The sequence below is a fragment of the Podarcis bocagei genome (assembly GCF_964188305.1).
Source record: "Podarcis bocagei genome assembly, chromosome: 7".
NCBI lineage: Eukaryota > Metazoa > Chordata > Lepidosauria > Squamata > Lacertidae > Podarcis > Podarcis bocagei.
Window position 1 is genome coordinate 38226829 of NC_138132.1, and position 25228 is coordinate 38252056.

Here is a 25228-nt window from a genome sequence, read left to right on the forward strand (position 1 = left end):
CCCGCCTCTCTGTCTCGGACTGTCACTCAAAGATAGCGGAGTGCGCTTGCGCGGACTCCGTAACCCCACCCCCCGATTCTGATTGGCCGCCGCGCGGCTGATGTACGGCACCGGGTGCGCTGCTGTCGCGCGGTCCGGCCGTAAAGCGCAGGCGGGAAATCAAGGAAGGGAAGAGAGAAGGTCGCGCTCCGGAGGGGAAGCCGGCGTAGGTGAGGCGGCCCTTGAGTCGGCCCAGGCCTCGTCTGCCTCCCTTTCCCCTGAGCCATGTTGGGCGGGGCATGCAAATAAGCATTGCGTGGGCGGGGCCGGCGCATGCAAACGAAGGCTGTGGAGGCGGGGCCGTTGCATGCAAATGTGGCCCCAGGGTGGGCTGGTGGGTTGCGCCAGGTGTGCCCTTTGCTGCTGGGGCAGAGCAGTCTTGCCCTCTCCCCACCTACAGAAATCTAGGCCTACCTTGCAAGGTGGTTGTTGCTGGGCATAACTCTGGAGTTCTTGAATGACTGATAAATTCCTCTTCGAATGTTAAGTTGTTGTTGTTTTGATTGTTAGATACTTCAGGGTGAGGAGAGTGTTGGGCTGAGACTAATGAAGAAGACCCTGGTTCGAATCCCTCCTGCCACGAAGCTCCCTGGGTGACCTTGGAGCACTCACAAACTCCCAGCCTCACCTACCGCGCAGGGTTTGTTGTGAGGACAAAAGAGGAGGAGAGCTCTTTTGAGGAAAGGTGGAACGTGAGTGTATGTGTCAATAGCTGGCCTGGAGCGTTTGCCCTCTAGTTTAAGAATCCTGGAGATGGAAGGATCCAAACTCCTGCTGTTGCACGGAACCTGTTATTTCAGCTTCCCCGTTGGGTGGCCACGCAGCCTCTGTTAAAAAATCTCTCGTGAAAAAGGCCACCACTTTCCGAGACAATCTGTTCCATTGTTGGACAGCTTGTACAGCCAGGAAATTCTTCCTCATGTTTAGGTGAAGTTGCCATTCCTCCAATTTGAACTTGTGAGTCAGATCTTTCCCTCTAGAACAAATTAGAATAAATTTGCTCCTTCACCTCTGTAGCAGCTGTTCAAACATTTGAAGATTGCTATCATATTGCCCCTTAGTACTCTCAGTGCTAAAAAAAATACACAACTCTTGCACCCTTCTTCATAGGGCTCTGAACATTTTTGTTCCATGTCCCTCCCCAATGTTCTAGCTTGTTGATAGTCTTTTATTATTTCTGGTTGCTCTGTATCTTTTCCAGGTGGTCAGCAATCTGCTTTGTGCTCCAGATGTGGTCGTATCAGTGCTGAAAAGTGGGGTATGTTTATTTATTTCACCCAAGCCCTGGAATATTCTTTTCTCAGTGGCATAACTTGACATGAAATTGTGTCGGAGCACAATGGTTCTCCTTTGCCTGTGCCTTTGGTGTGGCATGTGAAGTGTATAATATCTCACATGGGGAGGAAAGGGTTGGGTTGAGAAAGATAGTACTGGGTTTTCTAGATGTTGCTTGTGGGGCTGCATTTAACGGTCTGCAGTCTCCTGTCTTTGTGTTCTTGACTTTGGCAGAAACAGCTTTTCTGTAACTAGTTCTTCTCCATTGCCTTTTTTAAAACAGCATTTTTGCCTTTCAAATCTCAGTGTATGATTTCCCGATAGCCTGCTTAAATTTTAACTGAACAAAAGCAAGAATGTAAAAATTAAAAACATAATTTTATTTTTTATCATTTCCTTGTTATGCTCTACTATTCAAGTACTAGGTAACAGTGGTTCAGTATGTTCAGTATTAAAAAGCATTTGTTCTGTATGTGCTGTAACCAATTTAATTAATGGACCATAGCAACACAGTTCCCCACCCAGCCAAAAAAAGACCTTTTGTTTGCACTCTGTTGATGCTAAATACAAATTCAGTATTTTATGTCAAGCAATTCAGCATTTGAACAGAGTTGGACTGCCTACCTGGTTTTTATTTATTTATTAATTAAGGAATTGCTATAATTCTGCAAGTGTTGCTACGCAAAATAAAATAAAAACTCCATGCATCGTTGGCTTTCTATCACATACTTTTCAGCGATGTTCAATTTGTGACAGTGTGTCCTTTGCAATGATCATCTTTTGCAGCAGGACCTGAAATCACCTCTGCCTAAGGCTATGGGTGGCTATTGTCTGGGCTTACAGAACCTGGCTGGGGGAACTTTTGCTCCATGTCAGTTACCTCTGTATAAGTCAAGGAGATTGTGATGCTGGCTGATGTCGTTTTAAGCCATGATACAGTTTTGCAGATTGATTTTGCATAATAATGTTATGTTTTCCAAAAATAGCAACTCTTGGGATTTATCTGTGGGGCCTTGGAAAGGGCTAAAGGATCCTCATCAAGATGTTCCTCCGGCTCTTGTCTGATGTCCGGTGGCAAAGAGCTAGCCCAGGATGGAGAAGCATGACCAGCTCCCGGCACAGTAGCACAACTGGAGCAGAACCTCACCTGACCCCTCTGCCATCACATGCACAGGTGGTTATCTGTGGGGGTGGAATCATGGGCACATCAGTGGCATATCACCTCTCGAAACTCGGGTGGAAGGACATCGTCTTACTGGAGCAGGGCAGGTAAATAGTTTTTTCCCCCTTTCAAAAAAAAAATAGGTGTTTGATGCAGCAAGTAATGCTGTGTGGTGGAACTGGGAAGGTCTTATAGCAAAGGTAAAGTGTACACACACCTGTTAGCTAACTGTAAGATTCAAGCTGAGAGTTTATCTACATCTTCAGAAAAGGCATTTGTATTTTCTGGAACTGTACTGCTTCAGGTTAGGACCAATATTCAGATGTTCTCCTCACTTACAAACAAAACAGGAATAGGAACAGAACCTCCCCTTGCATGTAGAAGCTCATCATGGTGGACTAGACTCAGCTAGAACCCTTCTCTGACATGCTGGTTTTCCACAGGCAGCGGTCCTTGCTCAGTAATATCTTCCCTACATCTGATAGCTTTCTTATGCAGCATCTTATCTTTGGAATTCGTTTCAAGTTGCTTTGTCTCTGTCTTTCATGGGGATGAGGAATTTGTGTTCCTCCAGTTGTTTTTGGACTCCAGCTTGCATCAGTCCTAGGAAGCATGGCCAATAGTTAGGGTGATGGGAGCTACAGTCCCAGCAACATCTGGAGGGTTAAAACCTACCTTTTCTGTTTTCCTTGCTTCTGTTTGACTCAACATCTCATACCTTGTTTTGTTTCCTTTACTTGTGCTTCTCCCTGCAATGGGGGTATCTTTAAAGACTGTCTGGCTGGTTGAAAATACAGCTGCTGGGCTACTAATTGGGACCAAAAGTTGGGAATGTTTTCAGCTGGTGGCTTGGTGCTTTCTTTAAAAGCCTGTCGTGGCTTGGGACTTGTGTACCTGAGACAGCACCAGTTCTCACATAAACCTACCCATGTGTTGGGATCATGGGGGGGGGGAGGCTACAGGAATGCTGACAGTCTGGGGGTTTTGTTCCTGAGCAGTTGGAATGCTTATAAAATTAAATACAATTGCACCTGCTAATACTGGTATAACAGGCTTCGTTGCTACCAGCACAGAGTCAAAGTTTCTGTAGAATTTCTGCATGCTTATTAAAATCATAGGGTGTAGACTCTTGGTTTTTGAGTTCTGTCTTCTTACACTTATAATCAGGGTAGTAAAAATGTTCTAAAGGAGTGAATTCCTCCCATTATTTCAGTGCATACTTAAGATTGCCTTTGAAGCTCTGATCTCTGCTGATTTGGTGTATGGATTCCTGGCATGGTTGTTATTCCAGATTAGTTAACTTTTAGTACATTGGTGTGATCTCACCTGTGTGATGACAACAGGGTACACAAGGGTGATCGGAATGAAATGCTTGTCATAAGAACATAAAAAGAACCTGCTGGATCAGGCCAATGACCCATCTAGTCCAGCATCCTGTTTTCACAGTGGCAATCCAGATGCCAGTGAGATGCCTGCAAGCAGGGCTGGAGCATAACAGTACTCTCCTCTCTGGTGGTTTCCAGCAACTGGTATTCAGGAGCATTACTGTCCCCGACCATAGAGGCAGAGCATAGCCATCATGACTAGTAGCCTTCAATAACCCTTTCTTCTATGAATGTCCCATGTCTTTAAAGTATCATCAGTAGCGTTAGCTGCTAGTTTGGCATTAGAGGACAGCATTGTGTATGTTGTCTGAGTTAGTCTTTAAGACTGAAAGAAGCCCTGCCAGAAACCATCCGGTTCCTTTACATTTCCTTTGCCAAGGAATGCTGTCCTGACCCTGTGTGCTGGCATTGCCCTGTCAGTGGCATGCAAGAGCAAATGTTTGCCCTTCCTTTGGCTCTGGTGGCAGAGATTGCCTCCTTGCACTTGGGCTCTCCTTGTGAAATCTGGAATGGAAGGCAAAGCGTGCCTCTTGTTAACACACAGCTAAAAATATCCCCTGCCATATCTTAGTGGCACACTTGGGCTTTGCATGCTCAGCACCCAAATTGGGTTTCACAAACTCCATCCTTTGTAAAACCAACACACAATTGCTGACTGTGCCTCACTTCTTTAGAGGAGCGCATTTTGATTTTGTTGTGTGCTGGGAAGAGCATGGAGGAAATCAAGGAAAAGGAGATTGGGATCTACTTAATGACACTTTATTTCACTTCATACAAACTTAGCACTTCATATGGAATTTAAAAAGAAGCTCTGACTGACCATCTAAGTAAAGATGAGGTGTTCCTGGCAATCTTGAAACTGTGTGCAGTGAGAGTATGTGATTGCTTTTCGATACTTCTAATTGTTTTTTAAATGTCTTAAATACATTTTTTTAATTGCATTGTATTGTTTTATCACTGATGCATTTGCCACACTAGGCTCCTTTGGGAGGAAGGGTGGGATGTAAAAATAATAACTAAATAAAGAGGATGGGGCTTGAGGATCTATCTAAATGCAGAGCTTGTAAAGGTTAAATTATGTAAATTATGACAGGTTTTCCAATAGAAACCAGCCCAAAGAAACAGAGCCTTTCAGTTGCCTTTCTTCTAGCCCCTGGCAGTGATTTCATCCAGTCCAGGTCCCCAAAAGAAGAGGAGTAGAAATATCAGGCTCACAGGTATGGTTATGTAATCTATCTGGTTCCAGACAGGAAGTAGCTTCTCCTGGCCTCGGTGGTCTGTGATCCCAGTGTACAGGTCATGCCACCTTTGTAACACTTGCTGGTGGCAATGTGGGGAGGTCTCCTGGGGGAAAATATTTTTCCTTTCTCCAGGAGCTGCCCATAATCCCCACTAAGTGCTACAAGTTTCCTGACTGTGGGCTCAAGAAACAGCCTTCTGGGTGTACCCACAGAGTCTTAGGAAGTACAGGCAATTGTATAAGGAGCAAAAGGCCCCACTCTTTAATTGGTGGAAAGCCTTGCCTGCTCCTCCTCTTCCCTGCCTGATTCCATAGGAAATGACTCCCTGGGCCGTTTGCATCTAAATGTCCTAGGTTCAGTCTTTAGATAGGGTTGGGAAAAGCTCCATCTGGAAACCTGGAGTGCCAACCACACTTAGCTGGTGGGCCAATTGGCCTGACTCTGGGTATGGCAGCTCCATACTTTCTTAGGGAGCCCTCTGCCACTGACTCATGACCTGTCCTCTTCGGCAAAACAAGCTTCCAGAGTCCCAACAGACCCTCCTGGGTTTCCCTCTTTCAGGCTAGCTGCTGGTTCCACAAGATTTTGCGCGGGCATCGTAAGCACAGCGCGGCACCTGTCCATCGAGCTGAAGATGGCTGAATACTCCAACAAGCTGTATCAGCAACTCGAGCAAGAGACTGGGGTAAAAACGGGTAAGGAGGGTTTACCACACTGAGCTTTGTGGCTGAGCAGGGGGTGGGGGAGTCAAACACAAAGTAATTCGCCATCCTGGCATTCCCCAGAAGGGTTGCAGATATTAGCCACCATTTGCACCCATCTGAAACGAACCCTTTCTGGGGCTTTCCTGTACCCTGACAGAGGGTGCCTGTACTTGTTCCAGGTTACGTGAGGACTGGCTCTATCTCTCTAGCTCAGACGCAAGACCGGCTGATTTCCCTGAAGCGCATAGCCTCACGGCTCAAGTAAGTGTAAGAGGAACAAGGAGGAGGAGCACCAGGCATGTGCCAGCCTTTCTGGAATAACTTATAATCAGGGCCTGGCCAGTTGGTGCTGGTCTGTGTGACAGGGCCTTTTCAGTGCTGGTTCCCCAGTTGTGGAATGCCTTCCCTAGCAAAGGTGCTACTCTGTCATTATTAACTTTAAGGAGGAATTTGAAAACATTCCTGTTTCCCAAGGCCTCTGGTGGCTGAAGAACGCTGTTCAGGCTCCTCAGATCATTGGATGGAGGAATGTTTTTAACTGCTTTTAGAATGTTTTTTTTAACTGTAACTGATTTTCAGTGTTTTTAATGGTAATTGTCTTTAAAATATTTGCTTTCTTTGCCACCCTGGGCTCCTTGGGGGAGGAAGAGTGGGATGTAAATTCAATAAATATAAATAATAGTGACTGGCCTTAGCTGTGTGTGTTCTCCAACAGGGTCATGGGGATCCCATGTGAGCTCATCCCGCCCAAGAGAGTGACGCAGCTCCACCCGCTTCTCAACATCCACGACTTGGTGGGGGCCATGTACCTCCCAGAAGATGCTGTCGTTTCATCAGCCGATGTGAGCCTCGCCTTGGCCAGCGCTGCCTCTTTGAATGGTACGGCCTGGCCATGTCTTTTTGTCGGCAATACCGCTTGAGTGCAAACCTCATCGGGAGAGACATTGCTGATTTGTCTGCTGCTTACATTTCTAATTTGCAAAGTAGATTACAGCCTTTAGTGCAGCCTTCCCCAACTCCAGATATTTTGGACTACAGCTGATGGGAGTTGTAGTCCAAAATATCTGGAGGGCAATTGGTTGGTGACGGGTGCTTTAATGTGTATTCCCTCGCAGGCATCCTGTATGGAAGCCTTCCCCGACCATGTTTTGGATCACAGCCATGCTGGCTATAGCGGATATGAGTTGTAGTCCAAAACCACTGAAGGGCAGCAGGTTTGGGGGAAAGTGCTGTGTGAAGTAGGTCTCTGCTCCCATTTTTCTGAAGGGAGAACTGAGACTGAGGGCTGAACTACATGTAACCAAGAACTTGGGCTGCTGCAGAAACTGACAGCTTCACGTCAAGGTCCTCCCTTTCACATCTCAAGAGGAGGGGCTGCAGTTCAGAAGCAGAGCCCATGTTTTGCATGCAGAAGGTCCCAGGTTCAATCCCTGACATCTTCAGGAGGACTGGGAAATCCTAGAAAGCCGCTGCCTGCCAGTGTAGACAAGAACGACCTGCTAGGTGTATCAAAGGGCTGACTCTGTATAAGGCAGCTTCTTGTGTTCCTGGAAAACAGGTCTTCATAACGACATAAGCTCAAGTTGAGCTACACAGTGCAGAGGCCAAGGGGAGAGCTCAACATGGGACTGCTCCTTTGGGTCGTATCACTCTGCTCTTTGTAGCACATATCTCAGTTTTAAGGCTGCCATCCTACACAACCCTTGCCTGGTGTGCAAGTCTCACTGAATTCAACAGGGATGCTGTGTAAACACATAGGAACTGTTTGCAAGAAAGAGTGACTTGCCACTAGCCACACAGCGAGAGTGTGGCAGAGTCCTCTTTCCCACCCACTGTGCCACACTTACTTTCAGCTTGTGTGAATGCTCTTGCATGGTCTACTCTTCCGTCCTGCTAGAATCCTCATGGTCCACTGGAACATGTTAAATGTGCAAAGCAAAGTTGTATCCTTCGGAGCTCTTCCACAGTGGAGGCATGATTAACCTGCTTGGAACATACCCATGAAGCTGCCTTATGTCAGTTTGGGCCATTGCTCCGTGCCGCATAGGATCATTTCTTGCCATAGGAAGGCACAACCTTGTGCCCTCTTAAAGTGTTGGACTACAATTTATACAGTGCGTTTTCCACAAATGCTTGTGGTTCACATTTTAAAAAAATATATCCAAGTACAGTAGTACAATAATGATACCTTATAAAAAGTATAGTACCGCTACAAATTTAGCACAACCCTCCCATCAATTACCAGTTCATTTAACATATTTCAACATTTAAGTGAACATAAATCTCACCAGTAGGTCAAGTAAAAATAACCAATAATTTCACATCCAAATGTTGCCCCAAAGTTGCTGGTTAGTACTTAGCAACCCCCATCTCCCAGTCCTTTGTACCACAAGTCCAAAAGGCCAGAAACTTCCCTTGGCCTTCCCCTTGAAGTAGTTGGCCATGCTGTCTGGGACTGGTGGGAGCTGTACTCCCAGCAATTCTCCATTGCATCAGGTTGCCTGTCCCATGTCTGCTCTGACCTATGGCAGCTCCCCAGCCAACTGGGATCCTTTTGAACATGCCAGAGATTGAATGTGCAAACAAAGCAAGTGCTTGAGCTAGGGTCAAGTTTAAAAAACCCCTCCTCTAAGGACATATGAAGTTGGCTGTTTTTGAGTCAGAGCAACGTCAAACAAATCCAGTGTTTTTACAAGAACCCTCCCAGAAATTGACCAGTGGTCCAGTGTCAGCACCCTGCTCTGCCTTTTGCTCACCCCCTGCTTTAGTGCCATCTGTGTTACGCTGATTGCTTCTGGGGTACAGCAGTCTGCTGCTTAATTTCTCAGCTCATCTGTGAGCATGCTGGCCTAATTGAGACTCTTGATTTGTGCTTCCTGTAGCGATGCCACTTTGGCCAGGGCCAGGCAGGGGGCAAGAGAGGTGACAGGTTCAATGGACCTACTCTGCAAGCAGCTTTTCTTTGGAGTGGGGAGCAATTGGAGGGGGTTGGACTGGGTGACCCTTTAAGTCTCTTCCAACTCTACAGTTCTATGATTCTAATTTCTGGCTCCCTTTTCCGCTTTCTCCACCCAGGTGCCCAGATCCATGAGCGGACGAGTGTTATCCACGTCTTGTGCCAAAAGGGTTGTGTGGCTGGAGTGGAGACTGACAGAGGAATGATTGAGTGCCAGTATTTTGTTAACTGTGCTGGGCAGGTCAGGTGCCAATTGTTTTGTGTGGCTGCTGTTGTCAGCGTGTGTGTGCATTGACTCACAAACAACTGCTGTGAATGAACTCAGATTTCTCCTGATGCTTCTTTTTGGGGAATACTTTCCAAATTAGCAAAAGGTTGTTCTCTCAAAAAGGCAAGCCTTTTGTGCTGGTACAACCCCCCACCCCCCGCCCTCAGGGCTTGCAGGGCTTTGTGTTCAACCTAGAAAATGGTTTTTGTTGGGTTTTTCCTTCCATGCTGCACCACATGTCTGGTGTGAACTGAGTCAGGGCAAACCTGGCTTCCTATGCTGACTGCATGGCTGTGGGATTGGTGGGAGGGAAGGATCCTGCACTCCCAAGTTGGGTACTTTAGTCTGGGCTATATGTAGTCAGTGCTTTCTATTGGAATTGTGAGCTGCAGAATCAGCTAGTTTAGTTAATGGTGAATAATTTATTTTGCCTCTAGTTGTAGAGAAGGGCAAGAAGCTATAAGGCACTAGTGCCAGCCTTTGCCAAGCGGGTGCCCTCTAGATGTTTGCGCAGGATCTCCTTGCCCCCTCTCATCCAGCACCTTTTCTGTCTCGCTTCCCTACCCCCTTCCCTGCAGTGTTACCTGGCATGTGATCCCATTAAGCTACATGGTAGTGCAACCTGCCTTCTGCTTGAGCGCTAACTTCCCTGCCTTGGTTTCAGTGGGCTTACGAGCTGGGCCTTTCCAACGAGGAACCTGTCAGCATCCCTCTGCACGCCTGTGAGCACTTCTACCTCCTGACCCGGCCCTTGAAGACGCCGCTGGAGAGCAGCACGCCAAGTAAGGACCCTCCCTCTTCACCCTCTCATGGACCCCTTTGCCTCCCACGCAGGCACTCATTGTTCAGTTGCAGTGCACAAATTCTAGACGCAGGACAAGGAGGGGGTCTGGGAAAGGCCTTTGGCTGCGACAGAATACAGCCCACGTCAGCCAGCCAGTGGGCTGTATTGGGTCAGGAAGACTCATGGGTGTATGGCTGCTTTTAAGGAATTGGGGAGGAAATGAACAAGGAGGCATTGGGTGAAAAAGTTGTGCTTTGTGCTCTCTGAGCAGCTGTGGCATGTGGGGCTGCCTTTGCTTGCCCAGTGGCTCTTAAGCAGTTTTTGTAAATCAGGGGTGAGGAACATTTTCAGCCTGAGAGCCACTTTCCTTCTGGGCAACCTTCCGGGAGCTGCATACAGAGTGGTGGGTGTGGCAAGAGTGGGCGTGACCAGACACACACCATCTAGGCAATTCAGAGGTGCCATGGCAGTTAAAGGATGCATTCTAGCCAGGCAACATCATGAGAGGAGGACACACCAGGGCCAGATGCAGGGGACTAGAAGGCTGCATTTGGGCCCTTGGCCTGAGGTTCCCTACCTCTATCGTAAGCAGAGGATAGCACACAGCTCGGCAGCTACAGAAGAAAGGGGAGGAAGTTTTCAGGGCTGGTTGGCTTACCACGATCAGCTAAAGCATTGGTTTTGATAGCCCCTTGCAAACAGCCTGCCTTGTTCTAGCTGCTACACCAGAGGAAAGACTTTTGGTCATACAGTGGTACCTCGGGTTCAGTACTTGATTCGTTCTGGAGGTCCGTTCTTAACCTGAAACTGTTCTTAACCTGAAGCACCACTTTAGCTAATGGGGCCTCCTGCTGCCGCTGCGCCACCGGAGCATGATTTCTGTTCTCATCCTGAAGCAAAGTTCTTAACCCGAGGTACTATTTCTGAGTTAGCGGAGTCTCTAAGCTGAAGCGTATGTAACCTGAAGCGTATGTAACCTGAAGCGTATGTAACCCGAGGTACCACTGTATTTATAAAAGCCCAAGAATCAGTGCAAGGTCGACTTAGCCTCCCCAAAGCAGGCAGGGGCTCTAGCTTTCTTCCCTGACTGAATTTCCGGGAGCCTTCTGCCCACATGCAAACAATCACTTCTTTCCCTTCCTGTTACCCGCCCCCCATAGCTATTGTGGACCCTGATGGGAGGATCTACATCCGCAGTTGGCAGGGGGGCATCCTTTCAGGCGGCTTTGAGAAGAACCCCAAGCCGATCTTCACGGAGGGCCGGAACCAGCTGGAGATACAGAACCTGCAAGAGGACTGGGATCACTTTGGTACGTTGGGTGGATCAGGAAAGGGTGTGTGTGTCCCCAAGTCCTCCAGATGCACCTTTCCTAATATGAGACATGTTGGCTTGAGCAAAGCATTGTGCAAGTGAGTGAGTGCCTGGCTTGGTGAGTGACACCTGCACTTTGCACTTCCTCTTTGCTTTTACAGTTAGTTTATAAAGTTCTCCTCCCTTTCCCTGCCTTGGCTGGCCCACTCTGGGCACATTGTTGATTGGTGCTGTGAGCAAAAAGCTGTATTCTGGGCTCTCAACAAGTGCTACAAGCAACAGAGTCAACATCTGTGGGCTGCTGTGTTTGTAAACTTGGAACTTCACGGTGATGGGGTGGGGGCAATGAGGGTTTGGGTATGCTGGCCATCCCTCCAAATAGTGATTGTTTGTTCTGTCTCATCTTGGGGAGTAGAGCCACTTCTGAGTGCCCTTCTGCGGAGAATGCCGGATCTGGAGGCTCTGGAGATCGTGCAGCTGGTGAATTGCCCAGAATCCTTCACTCCAGACATGCGGTGCATCATGGGAGAGTCGCCCAATGTGCAGGGCTACTTTGTCCTGGCAGGGATGAACTCGGCTGGCACATCTTTTGGTGGAGGAGCAGGCAAGTAAGTGGCTCACCTCTCTCTGAACGGGAGAGGCAGAGGGCCAGGGATGAGGGCACCGCTTGTAGAACTCTATATGCACCAGCTTTCTGTAGGTGCATTTAAAGTCTGTGTGCTGCTTCTCTAAGGCAAAGCTATGCCAGGGCCCTGCAGTTTCCAGCAGAAGGGGCTGCTCAGCTGCTCCTTGTCTGCTGCTAGTTTCTGCGCATGCTGGCACATCCCTCTCTGTCCTCCATCTGGGCAACCACGAGGCATTATCAGAGTTCAAGGGCACATCTCAAACCAGGCAAAAAGATTCAAGGATGTGCAAAGCAGATGCAGTACGGGCTGTAGCTAGTAATGGGATATGGTCAGGGAGGAGACTTGGGGGCCAGATAGGGAGATTTTGAGGCCTGCATTTGGCTCCCAGGCTTGAGGTTCCCAATCCTTGGGCTAATGGATGTTCCTTGCAACATCCAGAGTTGCTGTGACCTTTCTGGTTTGGGCAAAGGGATTTTATGTTTTGCTCTTGCTTGAGCAAGGAGGGATTACAGGCAATAATGTGTCCCCACTGTAGCTCTATCTCCTACAATGTTATCTCTGGGTGTAATTACCGCCTCCCACCACCCTGCCACAAGCACAGTCTGTTAACTGTCTGCTCTCCTGCACTAGAATCATAGAATCATAGAATCATAGAGTTGGAAGAGACCACAAGGGCCATCAAGTCCAACCCCCTGCCAAGCAGGAAACACCATCAGAGCACTCCTGACATATGGTTGTCAAGCCTCTGCTTAAAGACCTCCAAAGTAGGAGACTCCACCACACTCCTTGGCAGCAAATTCCACTGTCGAACAGCTCTTACTGTCAGGAAGTTCTTCCTAATGTTTAGGTGGAATCTTCTTTCTTGTAGTTTGGATCCATTGCTCCGTGTCCGCTTCTCTGGAGCAGCAGAAAACAACCTTTCTCCCTCCTCTATGTGACATCCTTTTATATATTTGAACATGGCTATCATATCACCCCTTAACCTCCTCTTCTCCAGGCTAAACATGCCCAGCTCCCTTAGCCGTTCCTCATAAGGCATCGTTTCCAGGCCTTTGACCATTTTGGTTGCCCTCCTCTGGACACGTTCCAGTTTGTCAGTGTCCTTCTTGAATTGTGGTGCCCAGAACTGGACACAGTACTCCAGGTGTGGTCTGACCAGAGCAGAATACAGTGGCACTATTACTTCCCTTGATCTAGATGCTATACTCCTATTGATGCAGCCCAGAATTGCATTGGCTTTTTTAGCTGCCGCGTCACACTGTTGGCTCATGTCAAGTTTGTATTTAACCTTCTGGGCCTGCTTGTCTCCCTCCTTGGCCAGATACATGGCTGAATGGATGGTGAATGGCTACCCCTCTGACAACGTGTGGCCCTTGGACCTGAAGCGCTTCGGGGCTCTGCAGAGCAGCCGCACCTTCCTCCGCCACCGCGTCATGGAAGTGATGCGTAAGTAGCCTGCGGCTGGACTCGCTCGCGCCCCACGTTAAATCAGGGCTGTGTAGGGTGTCCTGTCTGGACTAGGAAGGTGATGGATTTGTGTCCCTTCCAGCGCTTTGATTCTGTGATTCTGTGGCCCCTCCAGCCCTGATTTATGACCTGAAAGTTCCCCGCTGGGATTTCCAGACCGGCAGGCAGCTGCGCACGTCACCCCTCTATGACCGGCTGGACGCACAAGGAGCCAGGTGGATGGAGAAGCACGGCTTTGAGAGGGCGAAGTTCTTTGTGCCGCCTGGGAAAGGTGAGAGCGTTGTCCTCTGTACGCAGCCCTTGAAGCACGGGGTGCCAGCATCTAGTTGTTTTGACCCAAGTCTTGTGCTTCCTCATCTTCAGACTTGCTGGCCCTGGATCAGAGCAAGACCTTCTACAAGCCAGACTGGTTTGACATTGTGGGGGCAGAGGTCAAGTGCTGCAAGGAGGCCGTCTGCGTCATTGACATGTCCTCATTCACCAAGTTTGAAATAAGCGTAAGTGTGGTTGTGAGAGGGACGTGGACCAGCACTGTGGGCCTGGCATCTGCTTCTGTAGCTTGCTTGGGTGTCTAGAAACCCTCAAAGTTTGTTCAGTTGATACAGAGCTGTCGTTATTTTATAAAAAGCGACTTTTAGCTGAACCATACAGATGAAAATGGCAACAGCAATTAAACACTCTTGGGCAGACCAAAGCCTTTATGGCAAGAATGGGGCAGCTGTGGCCCTCCAGATATTTTTGGGCTACAACTCCCATCATCATCTTTCTGACCACTGGCAATGCAGATGGGAGTTGGAGTCCAGCCACATCTGGAGGACCACAGTTAACCCAGCCCTGCCTTAAAAGGCTCACGGGAATAAATAAAAGTATTGTGGAGAGGCACTAAGAGAGACCCCTGATAGGACCATTCCAGAGGGTGGGTGCTGCCATGGAGAAAGGTCTTCCTCCATGTATCAGCCAAAACTTGCAAGATGGACATTTTGTGAACTTTGACACTGAGCTTTTCCTCAGTGCTTCTGAGCTTCTAAGCCTTTATGATTCAAGCAGTATCTCTCCAGGCAGCTGGAATGAATCTTACAGAGAGAAATGCACCTTGGTTTGAAGAGGGCTCAGGCTGTAAGCAAGCAAAGGGTTGCCCATGTAATGTTCATAGCTATTAAAGCCTGGAAACTTGCCTTGTGTGTTTTTAGGAAGGTGAGTTTTGTGGCAAGGCATTAACTAAAGTAGCAAAGTGGCTAAGGAAATGTGTAATTTAGGGTAAATACAGTTAGAAATGCATACACTGAGGAATGCGGGCATCTCAAGGTGCTTACTTGTGTCAGGAGCTGAGAGCCATTTCAAAAAGGGATGGACAAATCCTGCTTCTGCTGCTGTCTCTGATTTCTTTCTCCTTTCCCACCTCCCCATGCTGCAGTCCACAGGGGACCAGGCCCTGGACGTCTTGCAGTATCTCTTCTCCAATGACCTGGATGTGCCAGTGGGGCACATAGTGCACACAGGGATGCTCAATCACAATGGAGGATACGAGAACGACTGCAGCATCGTCCGCCTAAACAAGCGCAGGTAAGCTTATTCGGACTCATCCTTTTGCCTGCTCTTGCTTCTGCCTTCCTGCTTTGAAGACTCACCTTCCACATTACGCAATGCCTCTGTTAGTGCTGTGCCTAGAAGAAGAGGATACGAGAAGAGCAGATCTTCCCAGATTTGATTTGGAGGGGGGATAAATTATGTTTTGTGAAGGAGGGCTTCCTTTATTCTGTCCTGAATATACAGCGAATCAGTTTCATGACACACAAGAAATTGCTACTTTATATCCTTTCCCCCCCTTCTTGAAGTGTTACGTTCACCACCTAGATCCTTTGTTTATTTGCAATATCTATTTTTGTGGAAGTCCCATTGGCCCCCAACCAGCCTGGCCCATTGGTCAGGGATAATTGAAATTGTAGTCCAGTAACCGGTGGAAGCCCAAAGGCTGCCCGTCCCTACTCTAGAGTCTATCTTCCACAGATTATTATTTTTAATGTATCTATATCCCACCTTCAAGAAGCTCAAGGTGGTGTACTTGGTTCTAGTCTTCAATTTGCTTCTCAAACGAAGGGCTGAATTGAGCAAAGTGCTACAGGCTTGCCTTTGAGTTTGGTAAATATTTGGCCTGCATTCAAGGAAGCTTCTGATGCCAAATTTCACTCCCTGGGAGGCCGGTGGTCTCATTCTTCAAGCCAGGAGAGTGCAAGACAGGGCCCTCAAAGTTGCAGAAAAACCATTTGGATTATAGGATGTGAATTGTTGTTTCACATTAATTATGGGAATACTTTGTGCTCCAGTGCCTCTGCAGCTCAGGTACAGCTTTGTATGCTTCAAGGGGCACCTTTCAGGGCCATGTTGGAGGATGGAACGCCTCCCAAGTTGAATGCAGTTGCAAGAACCTGAGAGCCTGGACTCAGTGATTATCCACCTCAGGAGTGTCGCACATCCCAACAGGCTTTGCTTCAAGCCCTCTATGGGTGTGGACGGGTCCACCATGCCATGATACCTCCCCACTACCTGGCCCCTGCCTTGTGCTTAACCTTCTCCATTGTACTTTGCATTCCAGCTTCTTCATGATTTCCCCCACAGACCAGCAAGTCCATTGCTGGTCCTGGTTGAAGAAGCACATGCCTGTTGACAGCAACCTGTTCTTGGAAGACGTAACCTGGAAGTACACAGGTGAGGCAGGAGGGAATATTGTGCCAGCAGATGCTGGCACAGCTGGAGCGGCTGCAGATGCTCCTTCAACAAGAAGTCGTGTTTTCAGTTGCTCTGGAGCCCCATGCTGGCTGCAGTCCAAAACAAAGGGAGGGCAGACGTTTGGGAAAATTGCTGTAAAAATATGAATGTGGCAAATAGGTTTTTGCAAATGTATTATCCAGGTATTCTCACAGGCGATGCTGGTTTGGTTGTGACTCCCTACTGGCATCTGATCAGTGACAGATCCAAGCTTGGTGCTATGCAGTATGGAAAACGCTCCCTGGGCTTATATGCGAAGTTCATTTTGAAATATAGGCTCCCATTTCACATCTTCTCTTAGAATCCTCTACCTCTTAGAAGATGATTTACCCCTTGCTTTCACTACTGAGGGTGGAACTATGCTCTCACCTGGTGCCACCATCAAAAAAAGGCAGCCCTGTGTTTCTCCACATTCCCCTATCATTGGCTGTCAGGGTACGAAGACTTGCACACCACAGTTATGTCATGGCAAGGGTGCCTGAAGAGAGGGGAGGGTGGCTGTGGTTGAACTTGGTATGGGGTTTCCATCTTCAGTTGCAGTGCCATGTCAAGATTAGCGTGCAATTCCTCTGGTAGCAAAGCTAGGTTTGTGGTCACCAGATGGGGGCGCTTTAGTGCTAGTGTTAATGAGCCTCCCTGCTTTAAATGAGTCGTAAATCCTTTGTGGTTCCTCGGATCCACAAATGATTTTTTCCCCATACACAATGTTGGGCAGGGATGGGAAACTTGTTCCTCTCCAGATGTTGTTGGAGCCCAGCTCCCATCATCCCTGACCATTGGACTTGGATGGTGGGGGTTAATGGGAGCTGGAGGGCCACTGTTTCTGAAGCACTCCTTTGGGGTTTCACAGTCCATCTGTACATCCCTCCCTGCATGGTGGGCTTCTCTTTCTGCAGCAGAACTTGATTTCATGCCTACTGTTATTTCCAAACCATCTGCCTCCTCTGTCAACTATGGCCCTGAGCTGTGCCAAGGGAATCTGAGGGTGGAGTTGACTTGGGTGGGACCTTCCCTTTCATTCTGCAGATTGCTCAGAGGTAGAAACCCTTGTGCTTTTCTCTACCCAGCATTGAATCTGATTGGCCCACGCGCTGTGGACGTCCTGTCAGAGCTGTCCTATGCTCCAATGACCCCAGAGCACTTTCCATCCCTCTTTTGCAAGGTATGTCACGTGTTTTTCAGTTTGTTTTAGAAATCTGCTTACTCCTCATGCAAAGGTAACCGGTTCACACAATGGCCTGGTTCACACACTGTACTAAGGTGTGGTTTGTTTAACATGAGTTAGCCAGGAGTTGTCCCACAATCCAACAAACCATGGCTTGTTAAAGCTTGGTCAAACTACAGTAGAGGAGAGGTGCTGGATTAGCATGTTAATACCAACCTTTAGTTAAAACAAACCAAGGTTCATAAGCCAACAACAAACAATGACTCTAGCTGCTGGGCAGCATTCACACATAACACTAAGCTGTGGTTTAATAAGCCATATTTTATTAAAATGTTGTGTAACATTATTTGTAAACTCAGAGGTCCTGTTTTGTGTATCTCTCTGCCTCTACCATCAGGTTTGTCACCTAAGACCACGCATAAGGCAGAATGGCTGGAGTCGTGTTAATGTTGTGTCTCAAAGTGGCTTTATGTGATGCTCTGGTTTTCAAACTGTCCTGGAGAAGCCTGGCTTTCTTCCAGTTTTTTATGGATTTGTGATGTGTAGCCAAGATTGTTGTTGTTCATTGCCTGCCCTTCTCCCTAAGGTCCCAGGTTGGGTTACAACATTAAAATACAGTATTAAGATTGCTGCTGGGCATACTCTTGGTTTGCATGGGGTGGTGGTGAGTCCAAGAAGTTCTAGACAGTGCCTTGTGCGATCTGAGAGTATGTCATTGAATTCAGCATACAATCTGTGGTGCAAACATGGGGGCAGGGCTTCACTCAAAGTTGGAAGAAGGCTCCTTAAAGATAGGACACTTTGTAGACTGATGTCTTTGTGGCAGGCCTCATACAGAGTTCAAATCTTGGCCAATTTGCAGGGCACAGGTTGTGCGTTTACCAGGCAAAGTGTCCTGCCATGTCTTCGTCTTGCTGAATATTGCAATGATTACGTTGCAGGGTGTTTCTTGCCTGTTCTGTAGCAGTTTTCAGATCAGAGGATACCTGTGGGTTGAGGACAGAGGTGGATGCATTTATGAAGGGTGCCTTAATTATTCTCTGTGCTGCTGCAATAACATCTGGGGGACACCCTGCTGGCTACCTTTGTCCTACAGCATTCAAAGTGCTTTACATTCTTGGTAATACAACAGGCCTATAGGAAACTCTTTATTATTGCAAATAAGGCAGGGAGAGGGCAGTTGAGGCTGAGAGAGAGCAGCTGGCCTAAGGCCAACAAAGTTTTTATAGTTACAGATAGGTAGCCGTGTTGGTCTGCCATAGTCAAAATAAAAAAATTCCTTCCAGTAGCACCTTAAAGACCATCTCAGCTATCTGCCAATCTCCCATTCCCACCACCCTTCTGAGTAATACCCCTCCCCACCTTCTCACTATATAGAAGGATCTGGCAACTTCTGTTTCAGTGTATCTGAAGAAGTGTGCATGCACACGAAAGCTCATACCAAGAACTAACTTAGTTGGTCTTTAAGGTGCTACTGGAAGGAAAGTTTTTATAGCCAAGGTGAGATTTGAACTAGGCCTTCCCTGATATGTAGCTCTCTTTTCTTTTATCCGCCGTGCTTACTCGCTATAGTGGCTCATTTCATGCTTCAAAACATGACACTCCTTCCAGCACCAGAAGGAATGCTCATTCTGTAAGGCTGGTTGGAAAACCTACAGTGGGACCTCTGATGCTCTCAATGTCAATGAGCCAGTGAGGATATAGCCTCCTAATTACACCCTGGTGGTGGTGCTGATCACAAACTGGCTGCTGCTCACAAACAAATTGTAAGAGACGCTTTTGTACACTGCAGAAACAGGGAGTGGTTTGGAATGCCCTGAGTCGTTCTGTCCAGCGTGTAAAGCTTTGGAATTTATTTTTTCAAGTTTTTTTATGGGTGTAACTTTTTTTTAAAAAGTGTTCCCCTCCTCTCTCCAGCATATACATGAACCTTCTGTCCCCAGACAGAGAATCTTGTGTCCAATCCTTGTGAATGGAGAATGTTATCGTGGAAATGGGCCTGACCTCTGGACCCCACCCTCAAAAATGAATCTCCAAATGCAGGGGTGGCTAACCATTTTTTTTTAGCACGAGGGTCACATTTGCCATTTGAGGGGTTGCATGCACACATACAGCCCCCACTCCTGGACTGATCCATGCTAATCAGCTGTAGGGGGCAGTCATCACCTCCTTTCTGCTCATCAAATGATCAATCTGATTGCGGGCAGTGATGATTAAACGGGGGGGGGGGATGAGAACCATGTAAGCTACCTTCAGCTCCTTGCAGAAAAAGGTGGGATATAAATGCAACAAAATAAATAAATAAAAGACACCCAGGAACCAGAAGCCAGGCGCTTGAGGAGTCTTTTCTTGCAAGCTCCCAGCTGCTTGTGCTCATTGCAGAAGTGTTTTTTTTAAAAAAAAATTGTATAATGTTTATTCTACCGTGTCATCTCTGCTTGCTTCTCTGGTGCTTAAGCTTCTTGATTGTCTCCTTCCTCTCAGTGGAGAGAGCGAACGGTTGCTCCCTCTCTTCTTGTCCTGGGTTGCCCATGTGCTTTTGCCAGCTTCCATTTTCCTCCTTTGCTTCCTGTTTCCTACAGGAGATGAGCGTGGGCTATGCCAACGGCATCCGTGTCATGAGCATGACGCACACTGGAGAACCGGGATTCATGCTCTACATCCCCATTGAGGTGAGAGGTGCTTTGTTGTCTTAAGACCAAAACTTTAGTAAAAGACTTGGCTTAGAAGTACAAGATAATAATATCCATGCTGTCTTCTCAAGCTCACCCGTTTGTCCCACTGTGTGTCTCAAAAAGGAGATCTACCTGTTGGGACCTAACTTTCTTCGCTTTCAGACCACATTGTGAGCAGGAAAGCATCCAGTCAGAATAGGCCCATATGAATTGCACTTTGCTAGAACGGGCAAAAGGCCCATCTAAACCAAGCTACCTAAATATACTCAGCTTATAGGCAGGACATGTTGTTTGCCTTCAGCATCAAACAGTGTCAGAGGTACTCTGCCTCTTAATTAGAAAGGCTCCATTCAGTTTGTCAAATTGTTTTTATCCATTGATAGACAAATTTACAGAGAGTGGCTAATAGCTAATAATCTGTGAACTCTGCCTTGCAATATCAGGCCAAGGCAACCGTGAGCTGGCTGGGTCTGCTGAAGTCCTAAATCAAAGCATCTGGAAGGCACCAGGTTGGGGGAGGCATTGCTACTACTTATTTTGTAAGGAAGAAATGCTTTTTAAAAAATCCCCAAAAGGGGCATAACTTGGCATTAAATTCTGCCTGCAAAAGCCACTACAGGCAGCCTTTGGAACTGGCCACAGGGAAAATGCAATCAGATTCTTACACTAAACAACTACCTAGAGCAGGCATAGGCAAACTGCAGCCCGCCAGATGTTTTGAGACTACAGTTCCCATCATCCCTGACCACTGGTCTTGTTTGCTAGGAATGATGGGAATTGTAGTTCAAAAACATCTGGAGGGTCGGAGTTTGCCTATGCCTGACCTAGAGCACTGAGCAATCTCTTTCTCCTAGGACATAGTTAAAACAAGCCGCTTTTTGTAACATAGCTTCAGATCGTGGTTTTTGTGACAGCAAAAGGTGGAAGCTGCTGGGCAAAGTTTGGATGAGCAAACAAATCATGGTTTGATAAGCCATAGTTTAATAAACCACGGCCAAGTGTTATGTGCAAACCAGGCTATTCAATGCTGTTCGCTGGGCTTGGGTGGAGGGACGTTATCATCCGCAGCTTTCTGCAGCTGTCCAAGGGCTGCTGCCATTTTTCACTCTCTAGAGTTGCAGATGCCAAATGTTGCATTAAAATGCCTCTGTACTGTTTTTCCAAACCCTCCCCTTGCAGTATGCTCTGCATGTGTACAATGAGGTGATGAGCGTGGGGCAGAAGTACGGGATCCGGAATTCTGGCTACTACGCCCTCCGTAGCTTGCGCATTGAGAAGTTCTTTGCCTTCTGGGGCCAAGATCTGGATGCTTTCACCACGCCGCTGGAATGTGGGCGCGAGTTCCGGGTTAAACTGGAGAAGGTGTGAAAGAGAACTGGGCCGTGGGGGGTGTGTGTTTCTGTGTGCCACAGAAAAGGCAGGCTGCCTTGAAATGAGCGCAGCACAACCTCCTTGCAGTGTGGGCATCATGTTTGCCTTGGGGCTGGGGGAAGTGGATTCAAACCCCATCCTAGCCATCAGTTTCCTGGGTGGCACAGGGCAAGTCACTAATTTGTGGGCTTCAGCTTCTCTTCCGTTAAGCTGCAACAGCAACGTAGGAGGTGGAAGGTACCCCAAGGGTCAAGTAGTCCAAGCCTGTGCAATGCAGGAATCTCTTGGTTCCTTGTAGATAAGTTCCCCATAGAATATAAAGCAGGAGCTGTCCCTTTGTCCAGCCCTGACTGATGCTTCCCCCCTGCTCTCTCTCTGCAGGGCACTGACTTCATAGGGCGGGAGGCGCTGATGCAGCAGAAGCAGGAAGGGGTCTACAAGCGCTTCATCATGTTCGTCCTTGAAGACCACGACACAGACTTGGACCTGTGGCCCTGGTGGGGGGAGCCCATCTACCGGAATGGCCAGTACGCCGGCAAGACCACCAGCAGTGCCTATAGCTACACACTGGAGCGGCACGTCTGCCTGGGTTTCATCCTGAACGTGGACCCAGAGACCGGTGAGGAGCAGCCGGTGACACCCGACTTTGTCAACCAGGGTGAATACGAGATTGATATCGCAGGGCAGCGCTTCCAGGCCAAGGCCAAGCTTTATCCCTTCAGCTCCCTCTTCACGACCCGCCGGCGCAAGGATGAAATGGAGTTCAGTGGCTTCCAGGGGAAATAACTCAGTGCTGCATCTTTCAGACTTTTTAACGCTGCTGCTCGTTGGGACTTTGTATAGCCCCTCTGGTCTGTTACATTTTGTATATCATAACACTTCCCCCCCCCCCTTTTCCTCTCCTTCCATACATATCTCTTCTTTTCTGCTCATCCTGGTTGTTTTCCAACATTGGCTGAAGCCCCTGAGCTCCAGGCCAAAAGGGCTCTGTTGCGTCCTGCGCTCCAGCCTCCACTTGTCCAATCAGCAAGGACTCCTGTGCCCTGAGAACATTGGCTGTGGCCTGGTGGGACTTCTTGCGCTTGGAGGAAGCAGCCTCGGGCCCTTGGGATCTCTCCTCTCTTGCAATGTGTCACATCACCCCAGGGCCCATCAGGCACCTGTGCACCAACACCCAGTGGCCAGCCCTTGTCCTTTGCAGTTTTCTTCCTTGTGCTGCCTGTTGGAGAGGCCAGCAGGCATTGTAAGGTAACAGCGAGTTTTTCTCCACGTTAGGAGTGGGTGTGAGCAATCTATGAGCTGCACCACATAGGGTCAGCATCCTACAGAAAATTTGGCGTCCCTGGAATGGACTCCTCAGTGTCTATGGATTGTGTGGCTGAGGGTGCTTGCTTTTGGGTTAGCAGAATCCTCCTTCCCTTCTGCTTTGTTCTTTTTTGTGTTCAGTCTTGGATTGGTTGGTTGGTTGGTTGGTTGTGCAATATATGGTGTTCAAAACCCTCACCTGTGCCTCTTAGGGGCTGACCAACCTTTAGTCAACAGGCCTGTAGTTGCTTAGAGGTTGGGGCTGAGGGCTGTGGGTGTAAGCTGCACCATCTTAACAATGGCTGAGCCATGGGTTGTGTCTTGGCTTTGTGTTGGCACCCCCCCCCCATCCAAGTCCTGTGGGTAAGTGGTTGGTCACCTTTGCTTGGCCCCAGAATGGCTCTCGTCCTTCCCAGCACTCGCCTCCTCTGCAGCTGCTGAGAACAGAATCTTGCATGCCATCTTTCACAAGGAGGGCTGTCCCATCTCAGGCTTTAGGGAGTGTTTGTGTTGGGTGGAGGGAAGAGTCTCAGCCTTCTCAGTGTAATGGAAATGATTTGAGGCTGGGGTTTCTTTAAGCCAGGGAAATTTGCACTGAAAGGCAGGCATGCCATGCCATGCCGAAGAGTGACCTCTGGCCACTTGCAGCAGTCCAGTTAGCTGTCACTGCAAACAAGAAAAGGGAAACTGATCTTGAGGAAAGAGGCAGGGCATCTGTGCCTTGCAACTTCTCCCAGCAATATAGATCGGTGGGATTTCATGCTGCCACGGCTCCCTTTGAAAAATCCTTTCGACTGGCTCCCTGAGGCTGCTTTGTGTCTTTCCCTTCCTCCCTTTTTTCTACATGCCAGGCAACACTTCTCTCCTCCTGTCTGAGTTGCTTGACGTATCATAATGTTGCTGACCATTACCCATGCAATGTTTTTCAGTGCTGCTGCCCTTTCCGAGGGCAAATGCCTGAGGTCCCTGCTCCCATACTCCAAGGTTGCCAGCCAGCAAAAAAAAAAAAAAAAAAAAAGAGTCTAGATAGGGTCTTCTGTGTAGATGTCTCTTGAACAGAGTTCCTTGTAGCACTGATCCTGAGGCCTTGGGCCCGTCAGAAATGGCTCCTCACACAAGGAGAGGCAGAACTGAACATTTCCCACAGCCGGCCACCGCTGCTGGGAGAGGAGACTGAGAGACTGTATTACCAAGACTCTCAGGCAGGACCCCCCAAAACAGCAGCACAGATGGCGAGGCTTCCTCAGCATCTGCCCCAGGAAGTGTGTGAGATGCAGCTGAAGCCAGCTCGACCAAAGACCAGATGGTCCCTTTCCTCTCCCCCTTCTAATTGTGTTGCTTCCCATTTATTTTTCATAAATGGACGGGGGGCTTTTACAGTGAGCTTAAAAGGACTTGCTACTTGCTGTGTGTATGACCATCCCATTTCGGCTTCTAGGAGCTTCTCAAGGCTCCCCTCCCCATTCTGTTTCCCAAACATGCATAAGTTTTAAAGTCCCTCCCACATCACTGTCAGCTCTCGTAAACAGCAGGGTTGGTTTTGTTGCTAAATTTCTGGCCAGATGCAAGTAATTGGTACAGGGGCCTCCTTACCTGCAGCTACCAATGCAGCAAAGACAAAAGTTTTGCGGGGGGGATTCATAGCAGGCAGACAAGGCAGGAAGGCAGAGCAGAAGTCCTTGAGCATGAAGGCCATCCTTGTGATACCTGCAAGGCCCTACCCAGAGCAGCCTCCACAATCCTGCAGAGTTTGGGTCTTCTGCCTTTTCCAAAATAATGTTTTGAGGGATTCCTTATCTAACAATCTCTCTCACTCACTCCTGGTTCTTCCCTCCCTGCTCCTAGAATCACTCCTTCAATACTCACTCCTTTTTCATTCTCAGATGCACTTTAAACACATTTGTTCATTTTGACCTTGATTGCCAGCCCTCTGTGATCATTCCTTCATGGAATCAACTCCAAAACTAGCAGAGGTGGTTTTTGTTTTTTTAAGCATCATTATTAAATTAAGAGCACTTGCCAGCATCTCTTCTGTGGAACAGGCACCGGAGATCTGGAAGCTGAGCAAACCCTCCCCTTCACTCTGGAGTGCCTTACGCCTCATGAATGTTACCTAACGGAGGGAGCAGAGTCGTGCCTCAGCTCCATCCTGTATCAAAAACTCTGCTGCTTGGCTGCAGCAGGCCACCATGGCAGGATTCTTGGGATGCTCTGGAGCCTTCTGACCCTCTCTGGGTGTCGCTGGCATCGACTGCTGTTGCTGCGCCTGCACCTCTGCAGAGAGTGTATATCTGTCTGGACGGGAAAACCAGGACGTTGGGAGATGCTCTGCTCCTCTTCCAGTGGAAGTTCCCAAGGCGCACAAAGGCGGGGGAGCAGCTTCCTTTCCTGTCCAACCGGGAAGCCTGCATCTTCATCATGCGGCATTTCTGCAGATATATTTCCTGTCCCACTTTGGTTTTCAATGCTACCTGGTTTGTATATCAATAAACAGTTGTTTTAACTACTGTTGCTGCAGAGTCTGTGACTTGTTCCCCAGGCCTGTCCAGGAGACTGGCTGAGTTCTGAACTTGAACTCCCCAGCCTTTCTCAGTTTGCTGTCTGTGTGAGAGAGATTTCTGAGCCCGGTCTAATGCAGCAACCCTAAGCTAGTACCCTCCAGGCTTTTTGGACTATGGCTCCCATCAACCCCAGTGATGGGAAGGCTGTTCTGATGCCCCCAACCCC

General features: G+C 48.3%; 1 protein-coding gene across 3 annotated transcripts; it reads left to right on the plus strand.

Moving 5' to 3' along the window:
* Window positions 1-73: 73 nt before the first annotated feature.
* PDPR (pyruvate dehydrogenase phosphatase regulatory subunit) lies at window positions 74-25009 on the plus strand. Of its 3 annotated transcripts, none has more exons than XM_081203371.1 (20): window positions 74-209; window positions 550-737; window positions 1241-1297; window positions 2301-2583; window positions 5664-5797; window positions 5986-6067; window positions 6522-6685; window positions 8882-9003; window positions 9695-9812; window positions 10975-11124; window positions 11542-11734; window positions 13074-13198; window positions 13335-13490; window positions 13583-13716; window positions 14634-14782; window positions 15813-15925; window positions 17053-17147; window positions 19733-19822; window positions 21005-21187; window positions 21578-25009. In XM_081203371.1, exons 4-20 carry the CDS (start codon window positions 2357-2359, stop codon window positions 21980-21982), a joined length of 2640 nt encoding a protein of 879 aa, XP_081059497.1. In that variant the 5' UTR covers window positions 74-209; window positions 550-737; window positions 1241-1297; window positions 2301-2356; the 3' UTR covers window positions 21983-25009. The 3 variants fall into 3 exon arrangements, with proteins under 3 accessions (XP_081059497.1, XP_081059498.1, XP_081059499.1); XM_081203372.1 differs by having other exon boundaries at window positions 550-731; XM_081203373.1 differs by lacking the exons at window positions 74-209; window positions 550-737; window positions 1241-1297 and having other exon boundaries at window positions 2091-2583.
* The last annotated feature ends 219 nt before the right edge of the window (window positions 25010-25228 follow it).

Excerpts from the sequence above, each read along its gene's own strand:
- PDPR (XM_081203371.1), top strand. The coding sequence starts at position 2,357 with ATGTTCCTCCGGCTCTTGTCTGATGTCCGGTGGCAAAGAGCTAGCCCA. Across the intron at positions 13,199-13,334 it reads CCGCGTCATGGAAGTGATGC|CCCTGATTTATGACCTGAAA; the intron begins GTAAGTAGCCTG and ends TGGCCCCTCCAG. Across the intron at positions 13,491-13,582 it reads CTTTGTGCCGCCTGGGAAAG|ACTTGCTGGCCCTGGATCAG; the intron begins GTGAGAGCGTTG and ends CCTCATCTTCAG.